At 29.9% G+C, this 15,455-nt stretch overlaps 1 protein-coding gene across 1 annotated transcript; it reads left to right on the top strand.

Moving 5' to 3' along the window:
- The first annotated feature begins 10,404 nt into the window (after nt 1–10,404).
- Nucleotides 10,405–13,914, top strand: LOC115968531 (galactan beta-1,4-galactosyltransferase GALS3-like). Its single transcript, XM_031087943.1, has 2 exons — nt 10,405–11,836; nt 13,347–13,914. Exons 1-2 carry the CDS (start codon nt 10,620–10,622, stop codon nt 13,690–13,692), a joined length of 1,563 nt encoding a protein of 520 aa, XP_030943803.1. The 5' UTR covers nt 10,405–10,619; the 3' UTR covers nt 13,693–13,914.
- The last annotated feature ends 1,541 nt before the right edge of the window (nt 13,915–15,455 follow it).

Here is a 15,455-nt window from a genome sequence, read left to right as displayed (position 1 = left end):
GGATTATGTATAGATTCAGAGAAGTTGTACGTACTAATTGCTATAGGCAAACTTCTTCACCTACTCGTATTATTTAAAGAGACTTTTGCGTGCAATAGATGAAATGCATATGCTAGAAATGACATGGAGGTTGTAAAAGAATTCAAATAACCAAGTAGTAGATTTTTGAGAGTATAGAATTAGAACTCATGCTTTTTTATGTTACTTAGGTATCTGGCAATTTTAATTTATGTTGTCTTTTAAGTAATCCAAAGATTCCAAACCAACTCACTATCGGAATTTTTAAATGACAAATACTTTTGAACGTTATTAAATACTATTCATTTTAAAAATTAACTTCATATATATAGATTTAAAGAAAAATACTGAAAAGTCAAATTCTAACAATATTATAAATGTTGGAGAGGCTTGAATTAACATTGATTACCTAAAAGGCGGGTATTAAAATTGCACGAATTCTGGATTGATATGTTCATAGGAATTGCAATTTTTTTCAAGAAATTTTTACTGAGTTTTAAAGTACACCAGCATTTAGAATCTGATGATTGGGAAACAAAAATGATGGGTGGATTCTTGACGGTTGTTTTCAGAAAAAGTGTTGCGAGCCCAATTTCAATTTATTTCTTTTAAGTACGGACCATTTTTATGAGCCCAATTCCAAAAATAGTGTGAAGGGTATAAATACTTTTATAGACCATTTGTATGAGCCCAAAATGTGGGTTTTGGTAAAAGTGGGCTGGGCTTCTTGCAAAACCTAAGGCCCATCTAAAAGATGTCTTGTGCGTTCTTGGCTGGTTTCTATTGCATAGAGTAGCTTCCCAAAGGACCAAAAGGTAGCCAATCACATTGAGTCAAACATTTCCCTTAATAATGATAAAAAGACAAGCCTTTCTTTTAACTTGAATAAAGCTAATATGACCATAATTATTAGTTTAACATCATGGAGGACCATGGCCTCAAACCATCATCCATAAATCAATCCCTGAGAACATTCTAGATTTACTATGAAAACCTTCCATCAGATCTAACACAACTAATCTCGTTTTGCCCTTGAAACCCTAACTTCATAACAAAAGCCTATTCAACAACAAACCAGCATTAACATTTGAGGTCTTGTGATGAAAATAGTGGCACAAAAGAGTTTTCCTCTCTCTCTCTCTCTCTCAAATTTCCCTTCTTGTTGTAAGCATTTTGTTGCACCCATTGCTGTTTAGCAATTTGATTTCCATCTTGCAACATACCACTAGCCTATATTTAATTATTTATCACATATTGAAATTTTGGGCTTGAGTCTTCTAATTTAATCATATTTCAAATAATCGGAAGTTTTGGGTTCGCTTTAGCATTTTGGCCCTCATTACAAAATGATCATCAACAAGGATATTAGAGGCTTAAGACCCTAGAGAAGAATTGGCAAAATATGTTGAATTATTGAAGATTTTCTATTGTACAAATTCAGCCAAAAATTTTGTATTTCAACTAACTTCTCTTGATGTTATTAACCTAAATGTTTAGGAAAGCCTAATCAAATATACGAAGACATGCCATTTTTTTTTTTTTTTTTGAGAAGGGAGACATGCCAAATCATGATTGTAATTTGCTGCAATACAACGCCGACTCACCGACTCTTATACAAGACGTGGCCTTTTTTTTTTTTTTTTATTATTATAATAGGAAACGTAGCCTAATTTGAAAGACATTTGAAAAACGTGTATCAAACAAAAGGGGTTTACATATATATTATATAGTATAACCTCTTTGACCATTCAAAATTCCAGAGCTCATTGGATCTTAGCTAAAGCTAAGAACACGTTAAAACATGGTCGATGGCTCAGAATAATCATTGACATATAAAACACTTCTTGAAGAAATAAGTAAATGTCAAAAAAATAAAATTTTTGTAATAATACTTTGACACTTTAGGAGTTCTAATATTGAAAAATTGCTGATGATTTTTTTTCTTTCTTCACATTATGTAACACCCACAAATTTCAATTCAAAAAAATTTATATTTAACCCGCAATAAGAAATTTCAAAAGAAATAAATTCATTATCATGATCAAAATACATGGTAATTCATCTAATTTCCACCAAAATATATATATATATATATATATATATAAACTCTTCAATATTTAATCGTAAACTAAAAAACTCCTTATAAAATCAATGTTTTAAAAGTAAAACTTAAAAAAACTCCTAACACAATAATTTGTTTGAAGAGGTACAAAATATTGTTGGGAATAACAAAGCGCATTAGGTTCGCATAGAATAAGAAGCAATTAAAAAATTAAAAATGGTAGATAAATATAAGTTTTTTTTTTTTTTTTTTTTTTTTTTTTTAAATATAATGAAAAGGGAAAGGGGTTCTAACATAAGGCACACCACAACTCCAAATGTAAGAATTAAATTAATAAATTTATTTTTTTCAAATAAATTCAATAGATATTGACATAAAATTTTAGAGGAAACAAGGAGAACAAGATAGTTGTGTATACAATTAATGCAAAACATCACAAATACAATATGACATACTCTGTGTACTGTCCTTGTAGGAAGGGTAACACTCACTTATTGTTTCCACTGGAAAGGTCAGTGAAAATAAATAATCAACAGTGAAATTCTAACGCCTATCTTCACCACATCCAACCTCCACAACACAAGAATATATTCAATCCATTAATTATTTTATTTTATTATATATATATATATACACACACACTCAAATTACACATAATGTAACTTTAGTTAATGTAATGTTGCTAAATAATTTTATATCAGATTTAAAATAAAATAAAATAAAAAACAAAAACAAAAACAAAAAAACAAAACAAATCGCCCATTAGAATACATTGTTTCCTCTTACCTTTTATTCTTGCAAAGTATTAAGATAATCTGAAAACAATATATACCTATTATAAGATATATATATATATATATATATATATTTTTTTTTCACTTCACAAAACATAATTCATGGACCAAATAATAAATAACATTTAATTTATGCAAAATATGATATGCATGTTAAAAACAAAAACAATGAATAGTTCAATGATGTGATTTTCAAAATATAAATTCAAGAAAATATTATTATGTAGTGTAAAACTTTTTAAAAAATAAACAGTTATATCATTCCCAACCTAGACTCTCTTTTTTCTTTCTATGTATATGTGTGAGAGAGAGAGAGAGAGAGAATTCTTTCAATAATTTATTAATAAGAAACACACACAAGCCCGCCTTCAATGAATGTCATATGTTCAATGACTACAATTATTTGGAAAATAGAAAATTTCTTCCTCCCCAAGCTGGTCCCATTAAATTATGGCACTTACCATCACCATCATTATTTCTATAATTTGATGCTTAAGCTTTGTCTAGAGAGAAGAAAATAGAACCAAGTTTTCCATAAACTCGAAGGTAAGGTGGTTGAACCGAACATGTATAATGAATCTCGATAAAAATGGAGACAATCTTATATATTAATGTTGACGCAAACTTATATGTGTAATCTTTGAGGATACTCTACCAAAATCAACACACATCATGGTTTACATTATGGAATAGGAATGAAACTAAATCTCATTTATTTATGTACAGTGCCTAAAACATATGATATGATATGAGATTTTGTTATAAAATAAAATAAAATAAAACTATTTTATTATTCGTGCTCAGATGAGTTAATTTTTTAACACGGCGTATTTAATCTATATAAAAAAATAATATCTTTATTCCATAAAAATTGAATTTTAAATATAAAATTTTATAGTGGTTAGAGAATAGAAGTTTTGGATTTTTTCTATAGTTTTTTTTTAGTATATAAATAATTCGGTAGTTATCTAAGAGAAGTATTTGTCTATTTGAATCTTGAATGTTCTTGTAAAAAAAACCAAAGGATCTATATCTATATATATATAGCTAAAGTTAAGAGAAAATCCAATTATATTTTAATTTGAATTCTCAATTTTGTGCCACTTGTCTCATTTAATTTTTTTTTTTTTTAATTTTTTACCAACTGAATTATTGAGTGTAAGAATCAAAGAATTCCAATCCAATTAGACTCTAAATTGGATTTTATTTGGGGTACAATTTTCCGCCATTTGTCCTTTTAAGTTTTTAATTTTTGTGGTAAGTAATTATTAGGTGTAAAAACTGAAAAGTCTAAACCAATTAAATTCTAAATTATATATATATATATATAATGAAAAATCATTACATATTTTAAAAATATATGGCTTGAAAAAGTGTAAACTAATAGTATGTATAATTTGAACATCTTTTTTTTTTTTTTTTTTTTTAATGTATAATTTGAATTATATTATTGTGATTGTTTTTAATTATATCCGTGTATATGTATAACGCTACACACTAGTTTCAGTTAACTACCTAGCTCTTGACTTAAGGTCTGTTTGAAATCCGTTTATTTTGCTAAAATTGAAATTTTTTTGCTGAAAGTACTGTAGATAAAGGTAAAAATTAGCTGAAATAGTACACTGAGGCCTATGAATAGTACCAAAAAGTGCAATGAGACTTTTGAATAGTAGCAAAAATAAAATGAATAGTAAAATAAGTTGACAAAAATAATTTTTACCAAACACACACTTAATCCGGAAATTATGTTATCAAATATTTTACACTTAATTAGAGACATAAAATATTTTCATCTAGGTTTTTTTTTTTTTTTGGGTCATTAAAAATTAGATTAGATTTGACCGACCTTTTTTTTTTGTTGGTTGAGAAAAAGATTAGACCTGACTATTCAACCGTCAAAAAAACAGTAAAAAAAAACAGGTTTTTTTTTATGGGTAATACAAATCCTGGTTGATTTTACACGTTAGTATGATGAGCAGAAAATGAGGAAGAATCGGTGGCGGATTCTCAGTTCCTAGGTATTACTATTATTATTGCATATTAAAAATCACCGTTACAAACATGTGATCCTAGCTGAGGTCCACGTAGCATGTGATGCCTAAATGAGATTCAATTATTAAAATTTAAAAGTACGGAGTTGTTTTATTTAATTAATTAATGAGTACGGTTAAACTATAATATTTTCACAATAATTTCACAATAAAATTTAAGTGGCAAGTTTATACTGGTTTTCCTTCTTATTGGCATCATTTTTTTAACCTACTACGAAGAGCTTATAATTGAAATTTAATAAACTATTTTAGAAATTTTTATTTTTATTTTTTAGAGTTTTAACCTGTGACATCTATTCTTAATAATAATTCTTATTATCAGACCAAGACACCAATTGGTTTTTGGTATAAACGAGGATTGAATCTCAAATCTCTTATTCAATCATCAGAAACTTTATCAGATGAATTAACTGAAACCCACATTTTAAGAAAGTTTTCACACACTTTCAAAAGAAATATAAAAAATAGTCAAAAAATTAATTATTTTTTAATAAAAAGTTTTTAAAAAAATTCATAACCCAATACTCCATCAGTCAGCTTTTCTCTTCTTTAAATTCAAAGACTACACAATTCTGTATATTTAATTTCTAAATCTTTAGAAAAATATGTACAATTTTATATATTCAAACTAATTTTTTTTTTTCAAAGTACAATATTTTTAATTTATTGCGAAAAAATTATAGCTATAACTTTATTGTTTATTAATTAGTTAATGTGAAATCATTAATTGAAAAAGGTGGTCCCCACCAATGTGGCTGGAGCGTGTAGGGTAGGGTAGAGTGACAAAGACAGCACATTTCGGACAGTCGTCTTTGACAGCCATATCATATGCGAAAGGGAGGAGAGAGAAGAGAATTGAGGTAATTGTATTATTTTGCAGACAGTTTTACCAGGTGTCACTTCCTGTGGTGTGCATTGGGAATCTCATTTCTTTGATGCCCTTACCGTTTATGACACTTTCAAACTCGCTCCCTATATTCTTAACTTTTTATTACAAGTTCAAAATTAGGCCCGCATGCTAACATTCCAAAAGAAAAAAACAGGATGAGAATGGTGTCCTTGTTTTGATTGCCAAAATTCAAGGAAAAAAAAATGGCCAAATCTTTGATGCCTTAATGTGGTGTTTTTTTTTTTTCTTTGGTTTCTCTTCTTCCCTAAAATAAACGAGAATGAATTTGCAGATATCTTTTAAGCCAATAAATTTTGGACGGTACACAAATATACTACATGTCTTGATATAATTATGTGTCACATTTATGTGCAAAAAAGTCTCATATGTTATATACTTTTCGTCTCATTCAAAAAATTTTAACCTAAGTATAACATAAATTAGACATCTGTAAGTTTAAATTTTTAACAAATTATTTCATTTACCAATTAGAGAAAAAAAGAGAGTAAATATTTGGCCCTTATGATTTATGCTTGAGATTAAAGGATCCATATAAAAAACAAGTTTTAAATTATTGCTTATAAATCTCCTTTTGGGACTGCAAAGGATTACCATTTACCACTACAAGGATGATTTTTTTTTTTTGGGTGGAACACTACAAGGTTGATGATAACATATCCATTAAATTTGGGGCTAGGAATTATAGATCCAAACAATGTAAGGACAAATTGGCAATAAAAATCGTTCAGATTAATAAAAATCATTCAGTATTTTCATCCAAAAAAAAAAGGCAATAAAAACAAACCAGTTCGGAAATCAAGAGCCAAAGTGCAACAACTCTGTTGGCAACAGCAACGACGAGGCTTTAGAATAGAGCCCCACAATTTTTTGGCGTGGCTTTTCTAATGTAAATAAAGTCACCTTGGCTTATTACTAATTAAATACTTAATTAATCTAATCACACCAATAGGCATTAATACCTTTTCACCCATCCCAATAATTAACCCCTCTTTACCCTTATCAAGTCACCTTAGTCCCTTACGTTAATTTGTTTTTTATTAATGAAATCTCTTACTTTCATAAGGAAAAAAAAAATCTATTGCATTATTAGTGGTTATAAAGAATCAAATTTAAATACTGTAGGATTATAATTACCATAAAAACAGGGCCTCTAGTATGAAAGCAAGTGAGGTGGTCGCCTAAAGCCCTCAAGTAGGAAAAGGTCCCCAAATTTTGACCAATACAGTAATTTTTTATATTATAAACTTATTTATTAAGCCCAAAAATATTAGTCAATAAATAAAATAACATTTTTTTATCAAATAAAAAACAAGAAAAAAGATACGTCCACAACATTTTTCACAACAAATCCTAAGTGAAAGGTTGTTACTGGTTATTATTAGGATTTGTTATGAATATAGAACCAATAACAACTTAATATTTAGGATTTGTGTTTACTAGTTTTCATCTAGGTCTACTACTAACATCACATTTTTACTTACCATTACCAATCTGCCACATCAACAACTGTGAAAAGTTGTCAATTTTTTGTGTCTATAGATTTTTGCATCTAAAACAAGATAATAGAATTTAAGTAATATTAATTTTTTATTAAAAAAATCATTTAAATATATGAAAAGTCTCAAGTCAATTTTCATCTAAGGCCCCTAAATGCATCAAGCCGCCCTTGCATAAAAATATAGATTTTTTTTTTTTAAAGATAACTAAATTCAAAATAATTACATGGTTGAATTTAATATAGAAATTACCAAACACACACTAAATGTACTTTATGAACTCTTGGATATTTTTTTTTTTTTTGAAGAATGAACTCTTGTACCCAAGATTTATTGTTTTGTAGTTTCTCAAAAAAAAAAAAAAAAAAAGATTTATTGTTCTGTTTATTTTAATGAAAAACTTTATACGAAGATAGTGCACTTTCGATACACTAAATAATGGTAATCTTTATTATGAGAAATAAAATATGTTGTAATGAAATAACTAAACATATTAATAAATTTAGTTGAGAGTTATAACATTGAAATAAAACTTAAGATTTATTTTAGTAAATATCTTACTCATAATATATTTTTCAAATTTTGAGAGAGATGAGTTATTTTTTATGATTATTTATTTTTATAGTTATTATGTGCATATAAAAAAAATTTTATTTAAAAATATATTAATTTAATAAATTATTACACTTACTAAAGAATAACTATTACAAGTTTACAACCCTTTTATGGATGAATAAGTAATCTTTATTTTAAAGAATATTAAAAAGCTATCTCTTAACTTTTGAAGAATATATATATATATATATATATTTTAGAAACAACTTTTAAAGAATATTAAAGAATAATAAAAATATTACTAAATTAAAGAATGCTTAAACTATAGGAAGCTATTACATTACAATATTTATTACAGTCAACCAAACATACCCATAGTGTATCACAATTTCCTTTGTTTGTTAATATAAAAAAATGAGTTAAAGGAAAATTATTCCGTAACTTTTATATATATATATATATATATAGAGTTGTTTTTCACTAACGCTCTGTTTGTTTTGTTGGAAAACCTTCTATAGAGATAGTTTTCCACATTTTCCAATGTTTGGTAGTATAAAAAAAGATTGGTCAACGGAAAAGTCTTATAAAAATAAGGCTTATTTTTTATAAGTTGTTTTCCAAATTTTTTTTTTTTGGAAAACAATCTCTTTCTCACACAGTGCATAACTCCTATAAATATTATCTTTGTTCGACCTAGGAAAAAATATTTTCTTTCGCTCATTTAGCCTTTCTCACAATAAACTCTCTCACTTCTCATCCTCCCTTTGTTTTTTCTCTCTTCTCACACCCTCATTATCACCCCCTCTAGCCTCTTCTCTTCCCACAGATTTCTCTCTCTATTCGCCTTTCCTCTTTTTTCTTCCTATTTCTTCTCCCCTCTATAACACTATTCTTTAATAAGGTTTTTTTTTTTTTTTTTTTTTTTCTCCTCACAAATCGGTCAATGGTTCTATAACAATTTTTGGAATATTTGTCAAACTATTTGTAATAGATTAGTTTGCTAGTAAAACTATTTGGCCTATGTGGCATTTTGAACTATTTAACATGGAACTTATGGTTATAATTGTTATTTTGAATTATGAGAAGTATGGTTTATATATATATATATATATATTATGTACTTTATTGTTCATATACATGAGCAAGATGAATATTTGAGATCATGAAAATTGGATAGCTAATTTTGATTGTATCCGTTATCAAAATTTTAGTTTGAAAACCAAATTCATTCTTGGGTTTATTTATTTATATTGATTACATTAGGTGAGTTTACACAATGCACATATTATACATTTTTAAAATTATACAAGAAATGTTATAAAAACTATGGATACCAAATACCAGAAAACATTCTCAAGCTCATTTTCAAGGTTATTACCAAATACCAGAAAATGAGATAGTTTTCCAGAAAATGCTTTTTGAAAAATGAATCATTTTTCAGAAAACGTTAATGTCAAAACAAACAGAGTGGAAAATTTTATGGAAAACAACTCTATTTTAGGCAAAACTAAATAAGGAAAATAATTCTATCTCACACAAAATTAAATAAAGGAAGTTAAGAGAGAGTTTTTTTTTTTTTTTTTTTTTTTTTTTTTTTTTTTAACTCATTTTAAAATCTCTAATAAGAAAAATGCTATGTTTACAATATTTTCACAATACTTTCACAACAAATCTTAAGGGTACGTTTGGTACACTAAATGAGAATTACGATAGGAATTGTAATCTTTATTACTAGTAATAAAGTGTGTTGTAATATAACAACTAAACCTATTCATTAGTTTGGTTGTGAATTATAACATTAGAATGAAACTTAACATTTATTTTAGGAAATATCTTACTCATGCAATTATATCTCCTTAAAAATTGTTATTTTTAAATTTAAGAGAGATATGTGTTACTTTTTATGATTTTTTATTTTTATAATTGTTAGATTTATATGAAAATTTTGTTTATTTGGAAATATATTAAGTTTTGAAATTATTGCACTTATTAAGGAAAGCTAATACAACCTTTTAAAGAGGAATAATTATTCATTATTTTGAAAAATAGCTATTCATAAGGAATGACTATTCATAAGGAATGACTATTCCTTATAATAAAAACATAACCAAACTAAAGAATAACTAAACTATAGGAATAACTATTACATTACAGCGCCTATTACAATTTATCAAACATGCCCTAAGTGTCAAGTTATTACCTGCTGTTACTAGATAAGAAAAACGCAAAACAAACAAATTACAACCAAATATTAAAATATTTTTGCACCATCTTTGTTTTGAGTTGGAGTAGGTTAGAATATTATATTATTCTGTTTTTATTTTGTCCTATAATAGATTAACACCTCAATTTACTGTGAAGTGAAAATATGATGTGATTTTGTTTCCTAGTAGAAGTTAAAAATTAAACCCAGAAGTATACGATTTTTTTCTTTTTTTTTTTTCCCTTTTCAGAAGAATCCTAGAAGTATCCAATGATGTATAAAAGTATAAACTATTAAACCCAATCATATATTTTCCATACAAATAAACACCTCTACTTCGCATTACAACATGACAGCTAGCTAAACACGTAATTGGAAAATTAGAGACTTTTTTAGCTTCGCAAAGATTAGAGAGCAACAATATTCCAATAAACACACAGAGGCACAGACCCTTTGAAGCCAGAGTTGAGACAAGAAAAGAGGAAGAGTAATAGTGAGAGAGAGAGCGAGAGAGAGGGAGAGAGTTTGTAATGGGAAAAGAGAAAGAGAGGAAGCTGTTCATAGGAGGCGCAGTGTGGCACGTTGCAGCAGAGCTAAAACTGTTGTTAACAACACTGGTTGTTCTCTGCAGCTTAGCCACACTCTTCCAATTCCTCCCTTCTCGTTTCACCATCTCTACTTCTGATCTCCGTTTCTGTATCTCAAGGGTTGTGTCTCAAGTGGCTCCACCACCTCAATTGGCTGTACAGCCACAACTACAACTGCTGTCTCTTCCTCCACCACCTTCACAGTCACCACCACCGTCACTACCACCACCACTACTATCTCCACCACCTCCACCGCCACAACCATTGCAAGATCAGACTTTGGAGAATGGTGCCATCAAGAGAGCTTTCAATCCGTATGGTGCAGCAGCATACAGCTTTGTCACCATGGGATCATACAGAGGTGGTTTAAACACATTTGCCATTGTGGGTATTGCTTCAAAGCCTCTCCATCTCTATTCAAAGCCTACTTACTTGTGCAAGTGGGAACCTTCTCACAACTCCACCTCAAAACCCATCTCCGCAGTTGGATATAAGATCCTCCCAGACTGGGGCTATGGAAGAGTTTACACTGTTGTGGTTGTAAACTGTACCTTTTCACAGCCCGTTAATGTTGATAACTCAGGTGGAAGACTGGTTCTCTATGCTACAACTTCTGGTGGTGGTGACAGAAACTTAAATGTCACTGACACCATTGAAGCTCTAACTGAGTCTCCAGGGTCTTTGGACTTGTCTGTGTTCACTTCAAAGCCCAAGTATGAATATTTTTATTGTGGGTCATCTTTGTATGGGGGTTTGAGTCCACAGAGAGTGAGGGAGTGGTTGGCTTACCATGTGAGATTGTTTGGGGAAAAGTCACATTTTGTGATACATGATGCTGGTGGGGTTCATGAGGAAGTGTTGGAGGTGTTGAAGCCATGGATGGAAAAAGGGTATGTGACATTGCAAGATATCAGGGAGCAAGAGAGGTTTGATGGGTACTATCACAATCAGTTCATGGTGGTGAATGATTGTTTGCATAGGTATAAGTTTATGACTAAGTGGATGTTCTTCTTTGATGTGGATGAGTATATTTTTGTGCCTCCCAAGAGCACTATCAAGACTGTGTTGGATTCACTTTCTGATTATAATCAGTTCACCATTGAGCAAATGCCTATGAGCAGTAAGCTCTGCTTGTCTGAGCCTAATGGAAGAACCTACAGGTATATGTTTTGCTTCTTTGTGTTCTTTGTTAATTGTTCTTATAGCTTGCATGATTTTGGTTGAGAAAAAGTGAGTTGTTTGGTTAGAATTAGAGCTTTTGACATGCTTTACAATGGGTTTAAAATTTACTTTAACTTTTTTAAATGGCTAGAGATAGCGTGATTAGAATCCTAAGAAAGATGACCGGTAGAGGAACTTGGATTTTGATATTTGAGGATTTTAGTTTAATTGCTGCAATTTGATGTTTGAATTGGAGTGATTGGGTGCAGACATAGAAGGAATTGTAAGATAAAAATTCTTTGATAGATAGTAAATTTTTTGGGTTGGATTAGTCTTTGCCGTGTTCAATTTGACATGAAATTGACTGGTTTGAGAGTTCATATTGGAGTATATTTAGAAGGAATTGACTGTTCTGCAGAATTTTTAGGCTTTTGTGAATTACTTTGATAACTGCCCACATTGAAAATTCACTCATCCAAAAATTAAAAAAAAACAAACAATTGTTCACATCGTGATTTTGTGGTGGTTGAGTGATAGGAACATTTTTCTTTGATGTTGAAAACATTATTGGACACAGTGTTTTTATAAATTTAAAACTATTGGAACCTTCTTATGATAAATTAGATTCTTCCTTCCTTTCATTGTTTGAGGGCCGGTGGAACTAGGGTGGGTCTGAACTATGTTCTCAAGTGATTGAATCTTAGGCCTGCATGATTAGGCATTTGTTAATTCCTATAATATTATATGAACCATTTTGTTCTAGAATCCTTTTGTTTCAGAGAAAATCACAACAAAACCTGCAATCAAGGTTGTTCTCTTCTCTGATAAGATTTGCAAATGAGTCAATATTCAACATGATGTTATTTGTGGGAATGAAAATTTGGCTAGAGTAGTAAAAGACACGTAAATGCTAATAATTAAGGTTAAATTTTGGCAAACCTTTAATTATGTTGATGCTGGTGTCAACTGGAAATAAAATTTGTGGGATTGAGGTCAAATTGTTAGGAGCTTTTTTCTTTTTTTAACAAACCATGAAAGTACCTTAGTGTCTTAGTCCTTTATCTCATAAATCCCTTCAAATCCCACACTACAGCAGGTCTAACCTCAAGCCTCCTCCTTCTCAAAGAAGAGAAGTACCATTAAACAACAGGGCCATTAGCAATTTGTTGGGACTAATGAGAGATGGGTTTCATTGTAAATAGTCTATATTGTAGACCATGAAACTCATTTTTGGTACTCTCTCACTATTCATTGTAAGAGATATTAATGGTTGGTTTTAGCTAATTGATTGATTGCTTGGCTCTATTTGAGATGCTTCATGTACACACATTAGAAGTCTTTTTTTTAATCTACACACATTAGAAGTTGGTTATTGAAAGCAACAGAAACGACCAGAAAAATTGCTTTCAAAATAAATAAATGATTTTTGTGCACAATATCAAAAGTCACTATTGTTTTGATAACTACATCTTGTTCACATCCTTTATTTTGTCAATGTCAAAATTACAGGAGATGGGGATTTGAAAAGCTTGTATATAGAGATGTGAAGAAAGGAATTAGGAGGGACCGCAAATACGCAGTGCAACCGCGCAATGTATATGGCACCGGAGTTCATATGTCACAAAATTTAGCTGGTAAAACAACACATAAAACCGAGGGACGTATCAAATACTTCCATTATCACGGAACCATAGCAGTAAGACGCGAACCATGCCGGAACCTACTCAATTCGACAGAGGTCACATTTGAAAAAATGCCTTATGTTTTGGACACCACAATGAGGGATGCTGCTGGGGCTGTGAAGAAATTTGAGCTCAAAATGATTGGAACTAGGTTGCAAAGGACAAGGCAATGACAGCATAATTTTTTTCTTCTTTGTTTCATATTCCATATTTTAAAGTTCTCTTTTTCTTTTCTTTTCTTTGTTATTACATTAGTTGTTATTAGAAACAGAAATTTATTGGGGGTACTTTTTTATTTTTGTATGATAGCTTTCAATGGTATAGATACAGTTGGGTATAATGATCATGTTCTTGGGGAGGAGAAAAGAAAAGAAAAAGAACAGGACATTAGAGTTGGTGTTGCATTCTTTATAGATTTTAATTAATACTCAAAAAAATTTTAGTATTAAAAGTAATTATACTTAAATAATTATTCACTGTATTTGATTGGGGTTGTCGGTAAGAGGGACCACAAAATAGAGCCAGCCAGTGAAGGTGGCTAATGTGCTGGGGTAGCTTTGCTTCCTTGCTACATCACTTTTATTGTCTTTCTCTCTCTCTCTCTCTCTCTCTCTCTCTCTTTCTCTAAGGCATTTATGCTTTCTCGATGCATATTCATAGCCACCGAAAAAAGTAGGGACTCAAAAGAAAAACATATGCCTTGTCCATGAGGATGAGAAGGAATTTTGTGTGTGTGAGGAATAATTTGCAAAGGGTTGTCTTTTTGGCAAGGTCAAAAAGGGCATGTGGGTATGCATGGAGAGGTGTCTTTCTAGTGGTCTTATCATCTAACTAACGTGGGGAAAAAAAGTGTGAGCAAGGACAAGAGAAAAGGAAATGAATCATGATTGTGAGTTTTTTTTTTAATAACATGATGATTGTGAGTTTTATTGCCCCCTAATTCTGGAGTCTTCATGAGGGATAGGCTTTTTTAACTTTTTGCTTTTGTTTTTGTTTTTTTTTTTTCTTTATGACTTTCTATTCATTTCTAGCATGATGTTTGGCTAAATGGACCGCCAATGACAAAGAAAAAGTATAGGAGGAAGGAATGGAAGGTTTTATCTTCCTTTTTGGTGATTGGTTCCTTAAGAGGAAAATGGATGGAAGAAAATTACATTGATATTTGTTTGTTTTGATATTATCGTTTTTTTAGAAAATGAGCCATTTTTTAAAAGACATTTTCTTGGAAACTCTTTCTTTTTTGTGAGTTCTGTAGAGACATTGAAAATGAGCTCGAAAACATGAATTTTTTACTTCTTTGTTTCACGCGGTGTAAAACAGAGTTTTCTGAAAAATTTTAATAAAAAACAACCTTTAAAAATTAAGTCTTGAACTTTCCTTTGACCAATTTTTTTTATACTACCAAACATATGAAAACACAAAAAAAAAAAACTATATCACGACTCTCTTTTCTAATCCCTCTTCTACCTTCCAAAGAGAATAAAAATAAATAATACTACATGCATAATAATTTTCACAACTTATTAAAATGGTAAGTTATTGATTTTCAGGTGGGTTTATCATTTTCAATATATTATCGTCTATCATTCACAAATTACCACATTCGTAATTGCCCAAAAAAAAAAAAAAAATAACATAAGAAATATCTAATACAGATGATAGAGAAATTTCATGATTTTTTTTCCTGTCTTTCTCCTTATCCAGATACTCCCTCCCTTTTTTGGTTACTCTTCTTTGGTCTTCCATTTTCCTTTCGCCCAAGTGCATTGTTAACGGATAAATATGAAGACCCAGTAGGTTTTTTTTGGCTCTATCTCGTCCCTCAGGGCCTAAGATTTAATGTTTGGTATAGGGAAAAAGAGAGATAAAGGAAAGCTATGATGGAAAAGAGAAGGGAGATAAAGGAAATCCATTATTTGTTTGAGGAAAGTCAGGT

This window comes from Quercus lobata, chromosome 11 (assembly GCF_001633185.2).
Source record: "Quercus lobata isolate SW786 chromosome 11, ValleyOak3.0 Primary Assembly, whole genome shotgun sequence".
Lineage (NCBI taxonomy): Eukaryota > Viridiplantae > Streptophyta > Magnoliopsida > Fagales > Fagaceae > Quercus > Quercus lobata.
The sequence above is the reverse complement of the archived record's forward strand: the minus strand, read 5'-3'. Positions and strand labels throughout refer to the sequence as shown.